The sequence below is a fragment of the Nicotiana attenuata genome, chromosome 1 (assembly GCF_001879085.1).
Source record: "Nicotiana attenuata strain UT chromosome 1, NIATTr2, whole genome shotgun sequence".
Lineage (NCBI taxonomy): Eukaryota > Viridiplantae > Streptophyta > Magnoliopsida > Solanales > Solanaceae > Nicotiana > Nicotiana attenuata.
Window position 1 is genome coordinate 72,322,658 of NC_031989.1, and position 19,421 is coordinate 72,342,078.

General features: G+C 41.0%; 1 protein-coding gene across 1 annotated transcript; it reads left to right on the forward strand.

Annotated features, from left to right (window-relative positions):
• Positions 11,895-12,826, forward strand: LOC109237299 (uncharacterized mitochondrial protein AtMg00860-like). The gene is made up of 3 exons (XM_019403598.1): positions 11,895-12,083; positions 12,477-12,593; positions 12,710-12,826. Exons 1-3 carry the CDS (start codon positions 11,895-11,897, stop codon positions 12,824-12,826), a joined length of 423 nt encoding a protein of 140 aa, XP_019259143.1.

Below are 19,421 nucleotides of genomic sequence, written 5' to 3' on the forward strand. Positions count from 1 at the left end.
TTATTACACATATATTAAGAAATTTGAAAGAGCAAATTTCGGGGTTTTGTCTAAAATTTTGGAGAGTGTAAATTGGAGATTTGGGAGTTGTTTTGGACTCGATTTTGTAATCTAATCACATATTTGGACTTGTGGGGTTATGGATAGTCGGAATTCACCCCTTGAATCTAGTTTTGACTATGTGGGTCTGGGTTGACTTTTCTTGACCATTGAGGATTTGACAAAAGATTGAAGCTTTATTGTTTGAAATTGATTCCTATGGCTTTATTTGATGTAATTGAGTTGTATTTGACTAGATTCGACTTGTTTGGAGGTTGATTTGAGAGGAAAGCTATTTTGGAAAGTTGGAGATTACTGGGTTGAGGTAAGTTTCTTGTCTGTTCTTGTATGAGGGAATTCTCCTCATAGGCGATCTATTTACCACTTGTTGCTCGATTTAGGAGTTATGTATATGTGAGATGACAAGTGTATATGCCTTGTTTGGACTATGTGAGCTTATTCTTCATGTTTCATTGATTTTATGCCTATATGATGGCTCGTAATTGTGATTTTTAGAAGCATGTTTAGACTTATGACTTGTTGAAATTGGGCATAAATGATTACTTATTGAGACATAAATTGGGCATAAATGATTACTTATTTTTAGAAACATATTGAGATTCCTTGTCAACTAGTAGTCATATACTTGTCTTATTAATTCATGGTTTAAAGGTTAAATGGCTTATTTCATTCATGTTAAATAGTATGATAGAACTCTTGAAATTGCTTATTTGATTGTTGAGATGAATTGAATTACATGATTAGCCATATCCATCCATCTTTTAGCCATTTGTGCCTTTATCCGAACCCTATTATTATGATTCAATGCCTTTGATTATGTTCCCTTATATGCACACATTTATGAGTTGGAGAGTTGAATATAGTTAAAAGATGAGAATTTTGGCATCACAAACATTAAGGACTGATATTATTTATTGATGATGTTATTGTGGATCGGGTTGCATGTCGCAACAATAATATATGTGGATCGGGTTTCATGCCCCAATGGTACTATATGTGGATTGGGTTGCACGTTGCAATGGTTATATATATATATATATATATATATATATATATATATATGGATCGGGTTGCACGCCACTACGGTATTATGACTATATATGAATCGGGTTGCACGCTGCAATGACACTTGGATCAGTAGCGTCTCTCCAGAGTCAGGTGATTACCCATGTTACTTTGGGGCCCGTGAGAAATATTCAGATTGGTATTGATTTAGAGACATGATCTGTGTCGGTTATATAGAATCGTGAAAAGAATTGGTAATGGATTGTGAGCATGCATTAGTAGATTATACTCCTGCAATGATCCTGATAATTATTTGACTATTGGTTGCCTCAGATCCTGAATATGAACGATTTGAGATACTTGATATTGTGTGCTATCTCTTATTTAAAAAAGCACGTTTATGTACCGACATTATTTTACTTTATTGGTAAACTTGATTGATGGTATCATGCTTTATTCCATATGCTATTTATGCCTCTTATGATTATTGAGATGATAGTAGGTTCGACCATTGACCTCTCGCTACTACTTCTTCGAGGTTAGACTTGATACTTGCTTAGTACCGTGTTTTATACTCATACTACACTTCTGCATATTTTTGCCAGGTTTTGAGGATAGTTTTGGTGGCATACACCCAGCGGAGTAGGAGTGCTACTAGGAGATTTCATGGCGAGCTGCTTACTTTATTCGATTCGTAGAACATGAAGTTCTCCCTTCCATACTCTTTAAATTTGTCTTTGTAACTATCATTTTTGGACATACTTTGTATTCAATTGGGATCTTGTACTCTTATTAGTTTCTTGTGACTAGTTGCTACACCCGAGTTTTGGGAGAGTTTGTGAGATAGTTGTGGTAATGTAGACCATGTTTAAGATTCATGCGTATTTGATATTTGAGTTAAGACTTGTACTGCCTTGTTTTCATATTATGAACAAGCTAGTAGCTTAATAATTGCACTTTGTAATGTCGTTGAGTGTTGGCTTCTTTAGAAAGCGGGTTATGCGCCATCACGACCTTTGGTAGGATTTTGGATCGTGACAAGTTGGTATCAAGGATCTAGGTTTTAAGGGTCTCACAAATCACGAGCAGGCCTAGTAGAGTCTTGTGGATCGACACAGAAACGTCAGTATATATGTGCAAGAGGCTATAGGGCTTTAGGAAAGCTTCCCTTTTGTTTATTCCTTATCATGCATTGATTATTGTCTGAGCCTAACTTTTCTCTTCTACTCTTTCATAAATAGTGAGAACGCGTGCTTCAGCAGCAGCTGGTGATGGAAATGCAGTACCTTTTATTGTAGCTATGAGGGATAGGACTCGGGGTAGGGCCAAGTCACTCAACATGGGTTGTGCTGCAGCAGCTGGTGATGGAAATGTAGTACCTCCTATTGTAGCTATGAGGGATAGGGCTCAGGGTAGAGCTAGGGCACTCAACATGGGTTGTACAGTGGCGGATAGGGGTAGAGCACCGCTAGAGCCCAGGAGCATATTCGGATAGTACAAGTGGATCCGCTTGTAGATTAGGTAGAGGAACGATTTGTTGATGATGAGATTGAGACCAAATTCCCACATAACATCTAGGGGCTTTGTTGCTGCACCGATATTCCAGGAGGCTTTGTTGCTACACCGATATTCTAGGGGCTTTATTGTTGCATACTCTGTGTAATGATTCCCCCATTCACGATAAATGATCAGTTTTATCTACGTTTTGACTTTGGTTGGAGTGGTTCTAGTGGCCCCAGCCTTGTCTCATGTCACACCCCAAATTTGAGGAGGCATGGCTGGCTCCCGGTGCTATACTGGCTCGAGCGAACCACTCTGTAACTCATTTTTTTCTTCTGTAACTATCATGGGCCAACGTGGACACAACTCGTAATGTATAACTATAAGTGGGCAAACACTGTATCAATGAAGCATCGTTCTTAGAACATGAATACATATGGGCCGTCAAGGCCTCTGACATAATGTACAAAATGAACCTCTGTCTACAAAGCCTATAAGATTATTTGACATCAACTGAGATAGGGTACCGACCTACTTATAAGTCTGTAGTAAAACTCTGACACGATGACTTATAGACTCGGCTGCACTCCGAATAAAGTGGAGTCATAGCGATCCTTCGTTGAATGCTAACCTTGTCTACTATGAGGGCTCGTCAATCTGATTATCTATACCTACAGGCATGAATGCAACGTCCCCAATAAAAGGACATCAGTACGAATAATATACCCAGTATGTAAGGCAGAACTGAAACATACAATAAGTCAACATTAACTAAAGATATATAAGAATCAACCTGAATCTCTGAAGTGCCACCATATATGCATGCTTATTATACTTATATATATATATATATATATATATATATATATATATATATATAATGCTTCTCTTTGGGACTCTTATCCATATCGTATGATGCATGACTGCCCAACTGATCAGTGCTAACTGCCCGACCGGCCGTAGCACGATGGTTAATGCATGACTATCCGACCGGCCGTAGCTCGGTGGTAAATGTTTAACTACCCAACCGGCTGTAGCTTGGTTGTAAATGCATGACTGCTCAATTGGTGGTAAATAATGATACATAGCTTCCCAACCGGTGGTAACTGCCCGATCGGCCGTAGCCTGACAATAAATGCATGACTGCCCAACCGGTCGTACCATGGTGGTAAATGAATATGCATGACTGTCCAACCGGCCGTAGCACGGTGGTAAATAAATATGCATGACTGCCAAACCGGCCATAGCACGGTGGTAAATGAATATGCATGACTTCCCAACCGGCCGTAGCATGGTGGTAAATGCATGAAGATGCATGTATCACTATATTATAAATATTAGCATCTTTATCATATACCTCAATAGAGGCTTGGGAACTTATTTAGATACGCTTGAATATCTTTTTACGGGAATGTATAACATAGACATCCTTAACTTCTAAGAGTAGAACCACTTATGGAATAATATTATGTTTACGTATCATTGCTTGGATCATGCCAAAAGAAAGAATGGATAGCCTTAACATATTTGAGCCGATTCTCTTGATAATTATTCAAACACACGTCAAACGCAGCAAAACATGTAATGGCCGATCGAAGTAGGGAAAAATTCGTATGATATTTTTGAGAATAATTATACCGTGCTCCCTTTGAATTTGTAATTCACATTGCATCTTGTAGGAGTTCATAGGAATTCGCTTTGAGAATTCCATCCCTTACTTAAACAAGCATAACATCAGAAGACTTGGAGTTTCAAATGAAATTTTTGGAGTTACATCCGTAAGCTTAGAATCAAAGGACTTGGAGTTTCAAATGAATTCTTTAAAAGTATTAGTTGGTAGGCCCCACTAATTTGATGACTTATCCACTTAGTCTTCTATATTTGCCGTGTTTCTATTTAATTCAAGAGTAATTTCTTTAGCTTCCATTGGCTTCCACGCTAGGGGCCTTAACTTTATCCAAAGATTTTTAATTAATACAACAACAACAACAACAACGGCCCAGTATAATCCCACAAGTGGGGTCTGGGGAGGGTAATATGTACGCAGGCCTTACCCCTACCCCGAGGGGCAGAGAGGCTGTTTCCAGGAGACCCTCGGCTCAAGAAAGTAACAAGAGACGATATATTGGTACTATCGATAGACTCATAATAAAATAACATAAAATAACATAAAATAACAAAATAACAGCAATAAAAGAAATATAGGAAATACGAAGAAGATGGATGGTATAATAATATCCACCAGATAAAGCCCTGCATCAGTAGCTGACCAGTAGCATCCTAAGACTAACTCCTAACTGACTAGTCTCACTCTAGTGCGCTGTATAAATATTCACAACTTCCCCTTAACCTACAACCTTAATGCTCAACCTCCACAATTCCCTGTCAAGGGCCATGTCCTCAGTAATCCTAAGTCGCGCCATGTCCTACCTGATCACCTCGCCCCAATACTTCTTAGGTCTCCCTCTACCTCTCCTCGTGCCAACACAACCAGTCGTTCACACCTCCTCACTGGTGCATCAGTGCTCCACCTCTGAATGTGCCCAAACCATCTGAGTCTTGCTTCCCGCATCTTGTCCTCCATAGGGACCATGCCTACCTTCTCTCGAATATCTTCATTCCTAATCTTATCTATCCTTGTATGCCTGCACATCCATCTCAACATCCTCATCTCTGCTACTTTCATCATCTGGATGTGTGAGTTCTTAACCGGCCAACACTCGGTCCCATACAACATGGCAGGCCTAATCACTGCTCTATAAAACTTACCTTTTAGTAACAGTGGCACTTTCTTGTCACACAGGACTCCCGACGCTAACCTCCACTTCATCCACCCCACCCCTATACGGTGTGTGACATCCTCGTCGATCTCCCCGATCCACTGAATAACTGACCCAAGGTACTTGAAACTACTCCTCTTAGGAATGACTTGAGAGTCAAGCCTCACTTCCCCTCCCGCTTCCATAGGCTCGGCCCCAAATTTGCACTCGAGGTATTCCGTCTTCGTCCTGCTCAACCTGAATCCTTTAGACTCAAGTTCCTGTCTCCAATCCTCTAGCCTCTCGTTGACGCGGCCTCATGTCTCGTCAATTAGAACTATGTCATCAGCAAATAGCATGCACCATGTCACCTCCACTTGAATATGATGAGTTAGTGCATCCATCACCAGGGCAAATAGGAAAGGGCTGAACGCAGACCCTTGGTGCAACCCCGTAACAACCGGAAAATGCTCGGAGTCACCTCATACTGTCCTAACCTGAGTCTTAGCTCCATCATACATATCTTTAATCACCCTAATGTAGGCAACCGGGACCCCTTTAACCTCTAAGCATCTCCATAAGACCTCCCTAGGAACCCTGTCCTATGCTTTCTCTAGATCAATAAACACCATGTGGAGATCCTTCTTCTTATCCCTGTATTGTTCCACCATCCTCCTAATAAGGTGGATAGCTTCTGTGGTAGATCGCTCCGGCATGAACCCGAACTGGTTGTCTGAAATAGACATCATCCTTCGCACTCTCATTTCCATCACTCTCTCCTAGACTTACATGGTATGACAATAATTTGATACCCCTATAGTTTTTACAGCTCTGGATATCGCCTTTGTTCTTATACAACGGAACCATTGTACTGCACCTCCACTCTTTAGGCATCCTATTAGTCTTGAATATAACATTAAACAACCCAGTAAGCCATTCTACGCCTGCTCTACCCACACACCTCCAAAGTTCAATTGGAATTTCGTCTGGCCCGGTAGCTCTGCCCCTTCTCATCTTACGCATTGCCTCCATGACCTCATCGACCTCAATGTCCCTACAATAACTTTATTCATGGGGGCTGTCAGCATTTCTCAATTCACCTAGTACAATATCCCGATCCCCTTCTTCATTTAGAAGTTTATGAAAGTAGGTCTGCCATCTTCTCTTAATCTGGTCATCCCCCATCAAAACTTTGCCGTCATCATCTTTTATGCACCTCAATTGGTCCAGGTCCCGAGTCGTCCTCTCTCTCACCTTAGCGAGTCGGAATAAATTCTTCTCCCCGCCTTTGTAACCTAGTTCCTCATACAGACGAGCAAAAGCTGTCGTCTTAGCCTCCGTTACTGCCATCTTCGCCTCCTTCCTAGCTACCTTATACCTCTCCTTGTTCGCTCTCTCCTCCTCCTCACCAGTGCTCCCTATTAACCGTAGGTAAGCCGCCTTCTTTGCTTCCACTTTACCTTGGACAACTGCGTTCCACCACCAGTCTCCTTTGTGGCCACCAGTCGGCCCGAAGATATACCTAACACCTCTCTCGCCGCCTTCCTTATACAGTCCGCCGTCGTAGACCACCTAGTGTTTGCGTCCCCATTACTTTTCCAAGCTCCCATTGTCGATAACCTTCCTTTCAGCTCCTAAGCTTTATCCTTAGTCAAGGCACCCCACCTAATCCTCGGGCGGCCTCGTACTGACCTCTTCTTCCTCCTTATCATACTACCAATGTCCATCACCAAAAGTCTATGCTGCGTTGCAAGGGTCTCGCCTGGGATAACTTTGCAGTCCTCGCACAACCTTCTGTCGCATCTTCTGAGAAGGAGATAGTCAATCTGAGTTTTTGCCACCGAACTTTGGTAAGTAACCAAATGCTCCTCCCGCTTCGGAAAACTTGAGTTTGCAATCACTAGATCGAATGCCTTGGCAAAGTCCAACAATGAAGTGCCCCCTCCGTTCCGCTCCCCGAAACCAAAGCCGCCATGCACCTCAGTATAACCACCTGTAGACGACCCAATATGACCATTGAAATCTCCTCCTATGAATAACCTCTCGGAAGGCGGAATACTACGAATGATGTCGTCCAACCCCTCCCAAAAGTGCCTTTTAGTCTCCTCATCCAAGCCTGCTTATGGCACGTACGCGCTAACGACATTTAAAGTACACTCACCCACCACAAATTTAATAGTCATTAGTCTATCATTCACCCGCCTGACCTCTACCACCGACTCTCTAAGATGGCTATCTACCAGGATACACACTACGTTCTTACCCCTCCGGACTCTAGAGTACCACAACTTATACCCATCAGCATTTTTCGCCCTCGATCCAACCCACCTAGTCTCCTGGACATAAGCTATATTAATCTTCCTCTTCTGAAGGATCTTCGCCGACTCTATAGACTTAATAGTTAGTGAACCTATGTTCCATGACCCGATTCTCAACCTATAGGCTCCCTTGCCCCCTCTACCTCCCCTGCTTCCCATCCCACCCCCTGACCCCGGCCCCACACTCTGCCCCACCCGAGGACATGCCCCTATTCTATCATCCCAGACTGCAGCCACTACACCTACGACAATCTAAAGAAGACTCGCTAGTGCACAACGGACAACGAATCAAACTACAACGAAACAAGTGACTACTAGTACACTAGTTGAATGATTGAACTATTGTGAACTAGAGTAACATCAATTTAGCTAACACCAAAAGGGAAACAGTAGAAGGGGAGGTACCAACTCCCGAGAACCAAACCTGTGTTGATTTGCTGTACTTGATGTAGTTGTACGTTCACGCACCGCTTCCCACCTCCCTTTGCTGACGCTCTTCCAGGTTGCTCTCCTTTTCTAGTGCTCGTGCGCCCAACTGGTCTCCAACAACTTCGAGAATTTCCTTGAAAACACAGAAAATACCACGACCCAAAAACCAAAAGGGGCTGTCACCGCTACCACTGGTGTAACCCTGACAGTAGTAGGGAAATGTAGGGAAAAACAGAGAACTACAAAAAAATTCACCAAGTTCTACCGTGGTACAACCAAATGAACAGATCAAAACTTTAAATCATTGACCAGATCTGCAGATTAAACAATCAATAGCATTTCAAAGGAATCCTAAAGAGATGGTAAGAGTCAGAATGTTGAAACAATCAAAACCACTAACTTTAACATTAAGCATGTAATAATATTTCAAATAAAAACTCCAAAAAAATTGGTGCGATTGTCCTAAAAATAGCAAACAACTGTCGGAGCTACTAATCCAATACAAGTTTCTACTTCAAAGAAACATTCTAGTAAAACGACCACAAAGCATGAAAAGCATTCAAGAAAAAAGCCAAATATGAAAGTAAAGGGTAAATGCAAATATTGAGAAAAAAGCAGCCAATGAGGCAGAAGGAAAAATGAAGCAGAAGAAACAATCAAAAATAAATAAATTAATAAAATCAAAACAGTAGCAGATCTCCTTTATATCTACTGCAAAACAAACCTCATTAGCTAAGCCTCAAAAGAAGGGGAGGGGGCGTAGGAGATGAGGGGAGGGAGGGGTTACTTGCTGGGGTGGGTGTTACAAAAGAAGGGGAGGGGGCGTGAGAAATGAGGGGAGGGAGGGGTTACCTGCTGGGGTAGATGTTACCTGCTGGGGTGGGTGTCGCCGGCATGGGTGGATGGTCTGGTTTTTGACCGTTGGGGATGGGGACGGGATGGTTCCGAGAGAGAGAGAGAGAAATTCCGATCTATGGGGATGGGATGGTTCACCTAAAAAGAAATAGTAAAACATTCAAAGATTCTTAATTAATCTCCCACTAAAATTTATTAATTATCCAATTATCCACATAATTAAGAATTATCTAAAATTCTTAAAATACTACTCACTGTTAATACACTTTATACATCTTACTATCATGGTCATGTGGTACTTTGTACAACACTAACCCATAAATACGTGGTATTATAGATTGAACCATATTTTATCTCCAAATGTCAAATTTGACCAACCTCATTTTCTTCAATTCGCTTACCCTCTCACCTTCACGAATTTACTTATCACTTGCTTGAAATAGCATAATACTTATAATCTCCAAATAATATTGTCCTTGAACTGATGTCAATTATCTTACGACAAATTCATCGCACAATACTACATGGCGTAACATCGTCGTAATATAATACTGCAGAGCGTAACATCATCGTAATATAATACTATGGAGCGTAACATCATCGTAATATTGCAGGGCATAACATCTCAAGCCAAAGGAAGAGTTCAGATCCCTATCACTCGTACTCCGAAGCAGCCTCTTATAGTAGCTAGACCTAAGATTTTACTTGCATGTGTGCCGATGAGCAGAAAAGATTGGAGAGGTTTCAAAGGTTGTTTCCTCAACACTTTGAGGGTTGTGTTTCAGAGGATGCCCAAGTTTTTTTAGACATATGTCACCAGATGCTTCGCAATTTGGGCTTATAGAGTCCAATAGGGTGGACTTCAGGACTTTTCAGTTTAGAGGAGCTGCCCGGAGATGGTGGTAGACTTATGAGCTAGGCAGACCAGCAGGTTAACCTCCACTTACTTGGGCTCAGTTTTCGTAGTTGTTCCTTGAGAGGTACATCCCACACACGAAGAAGGATGAATTGAGAGGCTAGTTTGAGCATCTTCAGTAGGATCGTTTGACTGTGATTGAGTATGAGGCGATATACACAGATTTGTCTCGTCATGTTTCTATTTTGATCACTGCCGAGGCTAAGAGGGTGATGGGATTCATTTGAACTACGACATTAGGATTTCTATGACTTGAGGTTCGGAGATTGGGACTACTTTCCACAAGGCTATGGAGATAGCTCGGAGGATCGAGCATATTCGTAGTTAGGAACAAGAGGCTATAGAGAGAGACAAAAGGCCTCATCATTCTGGTGGCTTTAGTGGTGCCTCATCTGGAGGTTGAGGTCAATTCAACAGAGGCCATCATGGTAGGACAACTCATTCTACACCGCATATGGCCGTGGAGTAGCGTCTCGACCTTCTTTGAGTACCCTAGTTTCATCGTCTTTGAGTGCTCTCCCAGCGTGTTCACACCGTGCTTCGTCTATTAAGGGTTCCCCTAGTGGGTATTCAGGCCCTCAAGGGCAGATTCCGATTCAGCAGCCTCTGTCAGGTAGAGATTGTTATAAGTGTAGAGAGGTAGTGTCCCAGGATTTTTAGGGACGCTGCTCCACAGTTGGTTAACCAATGGTTTCGGCACCAGTCTCTCCACCCTCTTCCTAGATATTTAGAGGTGGAAGAAGTGCATCTAAAGGTCGCTCGAGAGGGGGAGTCCAGGTTGGTAGAGCTTTTACTTGTGGTGTTCAGGCTCGATGCTATGCTTTTCTGGGTAGACCCGAGGCAATGGCCTCAGATGTAGTGATTATAGGTATGGTTTCGGTTTATTATAAAGATTCATCTATGTTGTTTAATTAGGGGTCTACTTATTCTTTTATGTCATTATATTTTGCTTCTTAGTTGGATATGACTCGTTGTTCTCTTGATATTCCTATTCATGTATCTACACCTATTGGTGATTCTATTATGGTGGATGGTGCGTATCAGACTTGTGGAGTTACTATTGGGGGGTTATAAGACTAGGGTTGATCTTCCGTTGCTTAATATGGTGGACTTTGATGTGATCTTGGGTATGGATTGGCTATCTCTGTACCATGCTATTCTTGATTGTCACGCTAAGACCATGACGTTGGCTATGCCGGGGTTGCCAAGGTTGAGTGGAGGGGTTCTTGGTCATACTCCTCGTAGAGTGATCTCATTTTTAATGGCTTAACGGATGGCCGAGAAAGGTGTTTGGCGTATTTAGATTTTGTTAGATATATTAATACTGAACTCCTACTGTTAAATAAGTTCTAGTAGTGAGGGAGTTTCTGTATGTGTTTCCTGCAAACCTACCAGGCATGTACTCGATAGGGATATTAATTTGGTATTCATTTGGTGCCGGTCACCCAACCCATATCATTCCACCGTATCGCATGGCTCTAACTGAGTTGAAGGAATTGAAGGAGCGGTTGCAAAAGTTGTTGGATAAAGGGTTCATTTGTCTGAGTGTTTCACCTTGGGGTGCGCCAATATTGTTTGTGAAGAAGAAGGATGGTTCCATGAGTATGTGATTGATGATAGGCAGTTGAACAAGGTGACTATCAGGAACAAGTATCCATTGCCTCGCATTGATGATTTGTTTGATCAGCTTTAGGGTGCCGGGTGTTCTTGAAAATTGATTTGAGATCGGGTTATCGCCAATTGAAGATCAGGGCTTCAGACATTCCTAAGATGGTTTTCAAGACTCGTTATGAGCATTATGAGCTTCTGGTGATGTATTTTGGTTAGACTAATGCCCTAACAACTTTTATGCATTTGACGAACATTGTTTTCTAGCCTTATTTGGATTCTTCTGTCATTATATTCATTGATGATATATTGGTGTATTCTGGTAGTGTCGAGGATCACAAGTAGCATTCAAATATTATGCTTTAGATTTTGAAAGAGAAGAAGTTGTATGATAAATTCTCCAAGTGTGAGTTTTTGTTGGACTTAGTGGCCTTCTTGGCCCACATGGTGTCTAGTTATGGGATCAAGGTGGATCTGAAGAAGATTGAGGCAGTTCAAAGTTGGCCTAGACCTTCAACCGCTGCAGATATCTGGAGTTTCCTAGGTTTGTCTGGTTACTATCATCATTTTGTGGAAGGATTCTCATCTATTAAAGCCCCATTAAGCATGTTAACTCAGAAGGGCCTGACGAGTGTGAGGAGAGCTTTTAGAAGCTTAAGACTGCTTTGACTACATCTCCATTTTTGGTGTTGCCTTCAGGATCAGGAATGTATATTGTCTATTGTTATGCTTCACGCGTTGGCCTAGGATATGTGTTAATGTAGGACAGTAGTGTGATTGAATTTCTACTGTGCTAGGTTAAACCCCATGAGAAAAACATTCTAGTACATGATTTGGAATTGACAGCTATTGTTCACGCGCTCAAGATTTGGAGGCACTACTTGTATAGCATGTCTTGTGAAATTTAAACTCACTAACAAAGTCTTCAACATCTAATTCAAGCAAAAGGATTTGAATTTGAGGCAACAGAGGTAGTTGGAGTTGTTGAAGGACTATAATATCACTATCTTGTATTGTCTGGGCAAGGCTAATGTGGTAGCGGATGCTTTGAATAGGAAGACGGAGAGTACGGAGAGCTTGGCATCTATTCCAACTTTAGAGAGGCCTTTTACTATGGATTTTCAGTCTTTGGACAATAGATTTGTAAGATTGGAATATTTTGAGCCTAGCAGGGTTCTTGCTTGTGTGGTTGCACAGTAGTTCTTGTTTGAGCAGAACATGGCTCGTAAGTATGATGAACCTCATTTTCTTGTCCATAGGAACCAATGTTGCGAGGTGGTGCAAAGGAGGTGGCTATTAGACATGATGGTGTGTTGCGACTTTATGATCAGAGTTGTGTTCCTAATGTGGATGGTTTGAGGGAGTTGAGTCTTTAGAAGGATCATAGTTCGCGGTATTCTATTAATCCAGGTGCTATGAAGACGTGCCGTAATTTGAAGCAGCATTATTAGTGGAGGATGATGAAGAAGGACATTATTTTGCATGTGTCTTGGTGTTTGAATTGCCATTAGGACAAGTATGAGCATAAGAGATCGGGTAATTTGCTTTAGAGGTTAGAGATAACACGATGGAAGTGGGAGCGCATTACCATGGATTTTATGGTAGGACTGCCACAGACTTTGAGGAGATTTGATGTTGTTTGGGTCATTGTGGATAGACGGACCAAGTCTGTGCATTTCATTCCGCTCATGACTTCTTACACTTCAGAAAAGTTGGCTCAGATGTACATTAGAGAGATTTTCCCTTGCATTGTGTGCATGTGTCTTTCATTTCAAATCGGGGCACTTAATTTACTTTACATTTTCGGGGAGCTGTTCTACGTGAGTTGGGCATGCATGTGGAGTTGGGTACTGCTTTTCACCCTTAAATGGATGGGCAATATGGGCGGACCATTAAGATCTTAATTGGAGGATATGTTGAGAGCATATGTTATTAATTTTGGAGGCTAGTGGGATCAGTTTCTACGATTAGTGGAGTTTTCATAAAACAATTAGAAGTCTAGTATCCAGGTGTTTCATACGAGGCATTATACGAAAGGCGATGTCGTTCTCTGGTTGGTTGGTTTGAGCGTGGGTAAGGCTTGGTCGTTGGGTGCAAATTTGGTTCGTGATGCTGTAGAGAAGGTGAAATTGATTTAGGAGTGACTTCGTACAACACAGTCCAGGCAAAATAGTTATAGTGATAGGAAGGTTTGTGATGTGGCTTTCATAGAGGGTGAGAAGGTTCTTCTTCGAGTTTCGCCTATGAAGGGCGTGTGGGATTTTGGAAAGGTGTAACGATGCAAATTGAAGAGTCGCATCGGGAACCTAAGCCTTACTTGCCGAGCACCAACATTACGTATCCTTAACCATACTATCATGCGTAAATGGGTCAGAAGGGTCTTCATAAGATAAATATAATAAAACGTAAGGGAATACTCGATACAGGACAACCCCAAAATGATAAGCATGAAATACACGGGCCTACAAGGCCGAACAAAATATCTATACACATGATATCTGTCTACAAGCCTCCAAGGAGTACATAAACAACATAAGGTCGGGACATGGCCACGCCATACCCATAAACATATATACATAAGTATACTGACTCGAAAGGAAACTCCGAGGCAAGTGGAGTGCAACAACACTTCCTGCTATACCGGTAACCTACTGGGAGGATCATCAACCTGTTTATCAGGACCTGCAGCATGACATGCATCGTCTATAAATAAAAGAGACGTTAGTGCGAATAAAGTACTGAGTATGTAAGGCAGGAACACATAAATAAGAACAGTAATGTAAAGAGAGATAGGGAAGATACAACCTATAGCATCTGAGTGCCTTTGAGGGCAATTGACATGAAATGCATAACATATATATATATATATATATATATATATATATATATATATATATATATATATATATATATATATATATATATATATATATATATATATTTAAAAACGTACGCCTTTGTGGCATCATCATCATCATATCATACCTGACTTTAATAAGATTCGGTAATGTCTCATGTCATATCATAACGTACCTGGCCTCAAAGAGGACTCGGTCGTACCCATCCTTAATAAGATTCGGTAATGTCTCTTGTCATATCATAACGTACCCGATTTCGAATAGGACTCGGTCATACCCGACCTCTAAGAGGACTCGGTCGTACCCGTCCATGTGGAGATCGGTATAACCCAACTGATTAGTTGTTGCACAATAGGTGTCGTACCCGGCCGACTATAGCACGGCTCGGTAGAGTAAAATAGGTACATATATATATAATGTATGCTGGACTGATAGAATCACATTTGGAACCTTTCGAACTGACGTAAGGTGAGTAACCTGCGTATACATTATTAGATCTAACTCGTCATCATGAATATTATAAGAATCATGAAATACCAACAATGGATAACATAATAATAAGAGAAGCAACATCAACATCAATATCAATCATTCCATAAGAAGGGAAACAATGTAAATATTGCTAGCTTCCAAGAGTGGAGTATCTTTGGAAGCTCGTTCATTTACGTTAAGTACAATTGGAGTAATGCAAAATAAAGAAAGGGATAGCCTCACATACCTTGTATATACTTCCCAACCTCAAGCTACACAAATGTCACGACTCCTTAGTCTATAATAAGAGAAATGATACAATCGTTATCGTTTATGCGTCGTAACTATTATGTATTGACCACAACCTATTTTACGATAAAATGGGAAGCACCTCCCCTATCTATATGATTTCCAACAAGCTAAAACAATCACCAAACAACCCAAAAAACATCAACAATAATCATATTTAGCACAAACAGTCCAACAATCAACAACAATACACCTACATTTTTCAGAAAGTTGGGTAGCACCTATATCACTTCCTTCCAATTCAAACCAACATAAAAAACAACACGAACAACATAAAAAAGAACACATCCAAGCTAATAAATCAAGAACCAGCCAAAACCTAGCTCAAAAACCTTCCAAAATAGTCCTATACGCACAACACCTCACACATACTCCTAACGTCAAGTTTAACATGTTTTCCTCCAACATCTGGGCTTGCTATGGCCTAAATAAGACTCAACCCAAGTAGATAGGAGAATAACATACCTTATGGAACACAAATACCCAATTTTCAGAGCATAATTCATTGTTATGTCTTCCTCAATCAGCCACAAGGAGAGAAAGAGGCAAACTATCGACTAGTTCGGGTTCCTAAGGCTTGAATCTACTTGTTTCACCTTCTCCACCTTTGATTTAGATTCCAAACCCTAAGGATATAATTAGGATGTCTAGAGATAGTTTTAGGTCTGATTTGGGTCGATAATGAGGCTTTGAGATGAAGGCCCCAACTCTATATATCAAGATAATCCTCAACAGACCTCGTGGGTCCCAAAGGGAGCTGCTTGAGCAGTCTAGCAAAAACGCGAATATCTCTCTCTACTATGATATCGTATTGACAGAAGGTTTAATAAGTTGGATAGACTCATAGATATTCAATTTGGTGGGTGGATCATCCCGTAAATCCAAGTACATTGAGATTAAATTTTAGTGACATTAGACCGAAATTTCAGTAAAAAATTATGAACGTAACTTGTGACGACTTTTGTTTCACAATTCCTTTGACTTCAAAACCTAACACACGAATATCATACGACTAATACACCTTATAAATTTCCTTCTTATCTTGTTAATAACCTTAGTCTCATACCAAAAGTATAGGTTATTACATTCCCAACTTGCTGACTTTCGACGAAACTTATTTTCTTCGATTCGTTTAGCTTCTAAACCTTCCAACTCTCATTGTACTTCTTTAAAACTTGTCTTAACCCATAATTATATTTGTAAAGGTTCTTCAACAATCCGGCTTATATTGCTTCACTTAATATTAATTGTAAAATGAAAGTACGGGGTATAACATATTTCCCCTCTTTGGAACATTTGTCCTTGAATGTAAAGGAGTCTTAGTGGAGAAACTAGATCTTATGGATTTTATAGAAATTTTGATAGAGTCTCCTCTGTAAATAGGACTATCCCATACCTTTGTCCAAATAATTCTGCTCCTAAAAATGCTGCCATCTTCAATTCTTAATATCATTTAATCATAGAATGATGTTAACCATAATCACATGATCGAGATACAGTCGTTAAGGACCTTCTATCTAGAAAAAATGAGGGTACTTTGTCACGCCCCGACCACGGGGTGCGCGATGGGCGGTCAATCAAGATAACCCAGCCAAGCACTCCTGTACAATGCCTTCTACCCAAACTCACCCATGAATAAAGAGAAGAAAGATTTCATTAATTAGACAATGGGGAGGTTACATGAACAATCCAAATTTCATTACCATTAGAACTTCATTAAAGATTTTCCAAAATATTATATTACACATTCATAGTTTAGAAGTGGAAGCATATGATACAATTACAACATTTCTAATTTGTCAAGTAGTGACGAGATCAGGTCAGGGCCCTACTGGTATATATATAATAAAATAAGACATAATGAAATATCGCAGTAAAAATAAATAGTAAAACTTAACAAGAATGTAATCACAGAAAAATAACAACTCAGAGCACAGAGATAACATTAGGGGATCTCCCATGATACCGTCATGTAGTCCCAAACGTAAATGTGTAGGGGGTCTACGGGAATACCATTCCGTAGTCCCAAAGTAAATATGCAGAACTGTGGGATCTACCGAAATACCATTTCGTAGTCCTAAGGTAAATATGCAGAACAGGGGAATCTACCGGAATATTGTTCCGTAGTCCCAAAGTAAATATGCAGCTCAAACAACAGAAATAAATAGTTACAGCGAGAAAACCTACAATTTCGACTAAGTACAAGTCAAGGAAAAACAAGAATTTCACTAATATGCTGCACAGAGTTCAGATATGCAATTAAGGCAAGTAGACATGTTATTCTAAGATAACAAGATACAACACATGCTGATATAACTCAAATAAGGAGAAGAACGGATTATTACTCAATGAAAATCGGGTTTTTACACAATTAGACCGTGTACGTACTCGTCACCTCACGTACACGGCGCTCACATATCAGAAACAATACCAATCCTAAGGAGAGTTTCCCCCACATAAGGTTAGGCAAGCCACTTACCTCGAACCAAGCTCAAATCAATCTGTCACAATGCCTTTCCCATGAATATCGGGCTTCGAGTGGCCCAAATCTGGACGAAATCAATTATATAACATAAATATAACTGTAAAAAACTAATCTAGCTAATGAATTCAAAGCTAACGCAAGATTTAGGAAAATCGCCCAAAAAGCCTCCCCGAGCCCACGTCTCGGAATCGGGTAAAAGTCACAAATTATGAACACCCATTTACTCACGAGTCTGACCATACAAGAATCACTCGAATTCGACCTCAAATCGCCTTCCAGAAATCGAAGTTGTGGCCTATGAAGTTTCTGCCATTTCCCCCAAATTCCCAACTCAAATCCCTAATTAAATGACGAAATTAACCATAGTTTAGTGGGATATAACCATAAAGGAGTTAAGAATCGTTACCCACAAGTTTCCTTTCAAAATCCTTCAAAGAATCGCCAATTTTCAAGCCCTCAAGTCAAAAAAAGAAGAATGAATTCAAACCCTTGCACTTAGGTCTTTTTCTAGCAGTCAAACCACACATACGGTCATATTTCCGCTTCTGCAGTCCCGCTTTTGCGACTAAGACTTTGCACCTGCAGAGATTCATTAAACTCCTAAGCTTCGCACTTACGAAGTGCCCTCCGCACCTACGGATGCGCTTCTGCGCTCACTCGTCCGCTTCTGTGGAACTCAGCTTCCTCCTCAAATCCGCTTCTGCGACCACATCACTGCATCTGTGGATGCGCAGATGCGACCCTCATCTCGCATCTGCGCTCACAGGCTCTTATGACAAAAAGCGCACCTGCGACCTTATCCTCCCTTCTGCAGGGCCGCACCTACGTACTTTCCTTGCAGGTGCGAAAACACTTGAATACCAACAACTTCAAAATATGCACAAGTCCAATTTTCTATCTGTTAAGCACCCGAAGCCCTTGGGACCTCAACCAATTATACCAACAAGCCCTAAAACTCCATACAAACTTAGTCGAGCCCTCAAATCACATCAAACAACACAAAAATCACGAATAATCCTCCAATTCAAACTTTAAGAACTTGAAACTTTAAAACTTCTATAACCGATGCCGAAACCTATCAAACCACGTCCAATTGACCCCAAATTTTGCACACAAGTCATATTCAACATTGAGCTACTCCAACTTCCGCAATCGAATTCCCACCCCTATATCAAAAATTCCACTACCGGTCCAAATCTCTAAAAATTCGACTTTCACCATCTCAAGCCTAAATGAGCTACAGACCTCCAAAACACAATCCGGACAAGCCCTTAAGCCCAAAATCACCCAACGGAGCTAACAGATTCGATGGAACATCATTCCGGAATCGTCTTCACACAGTTCCGGCTACGATCCAAATCCTAAGGCTTAAACCTCCATTTAGGGACTAAGTGTCCATAAAACTTCCAAAAACCAAAATGAAACCTCCGAACAAGTCATAATAGTAGAAACATATATGGGGAAGGCGGTTTATAGGGGATCAGGGCTCTAACTCTCAAAACGACCGGCCTGATCGTTACATCCTCTCCCTCGTAAAACAATCATTCATCCTCGAACGAGCATAAAGACATACCTGAAGTGGTGAAAAGATGAGGATAAAGGTTGCACATATCTTACTCGGTCTCCCAAGTCGCTTCCTCGACCGGATGACCTCCCCACTGAACCTTACTGGTGCAATATTCTTTGACCTCAGCTTTCGAACTTACCTTTCCAAACTAGCCACTAGCTCCTCGACATATGAAAGATCCTTTTCCAGCTAGTCTGAGCTGAAATCCAACACATGAGTTGGATCACCGTGATACTTCTGGAGCATCGAAACATGAAATATCGGATGAACTCCTGGTAAGC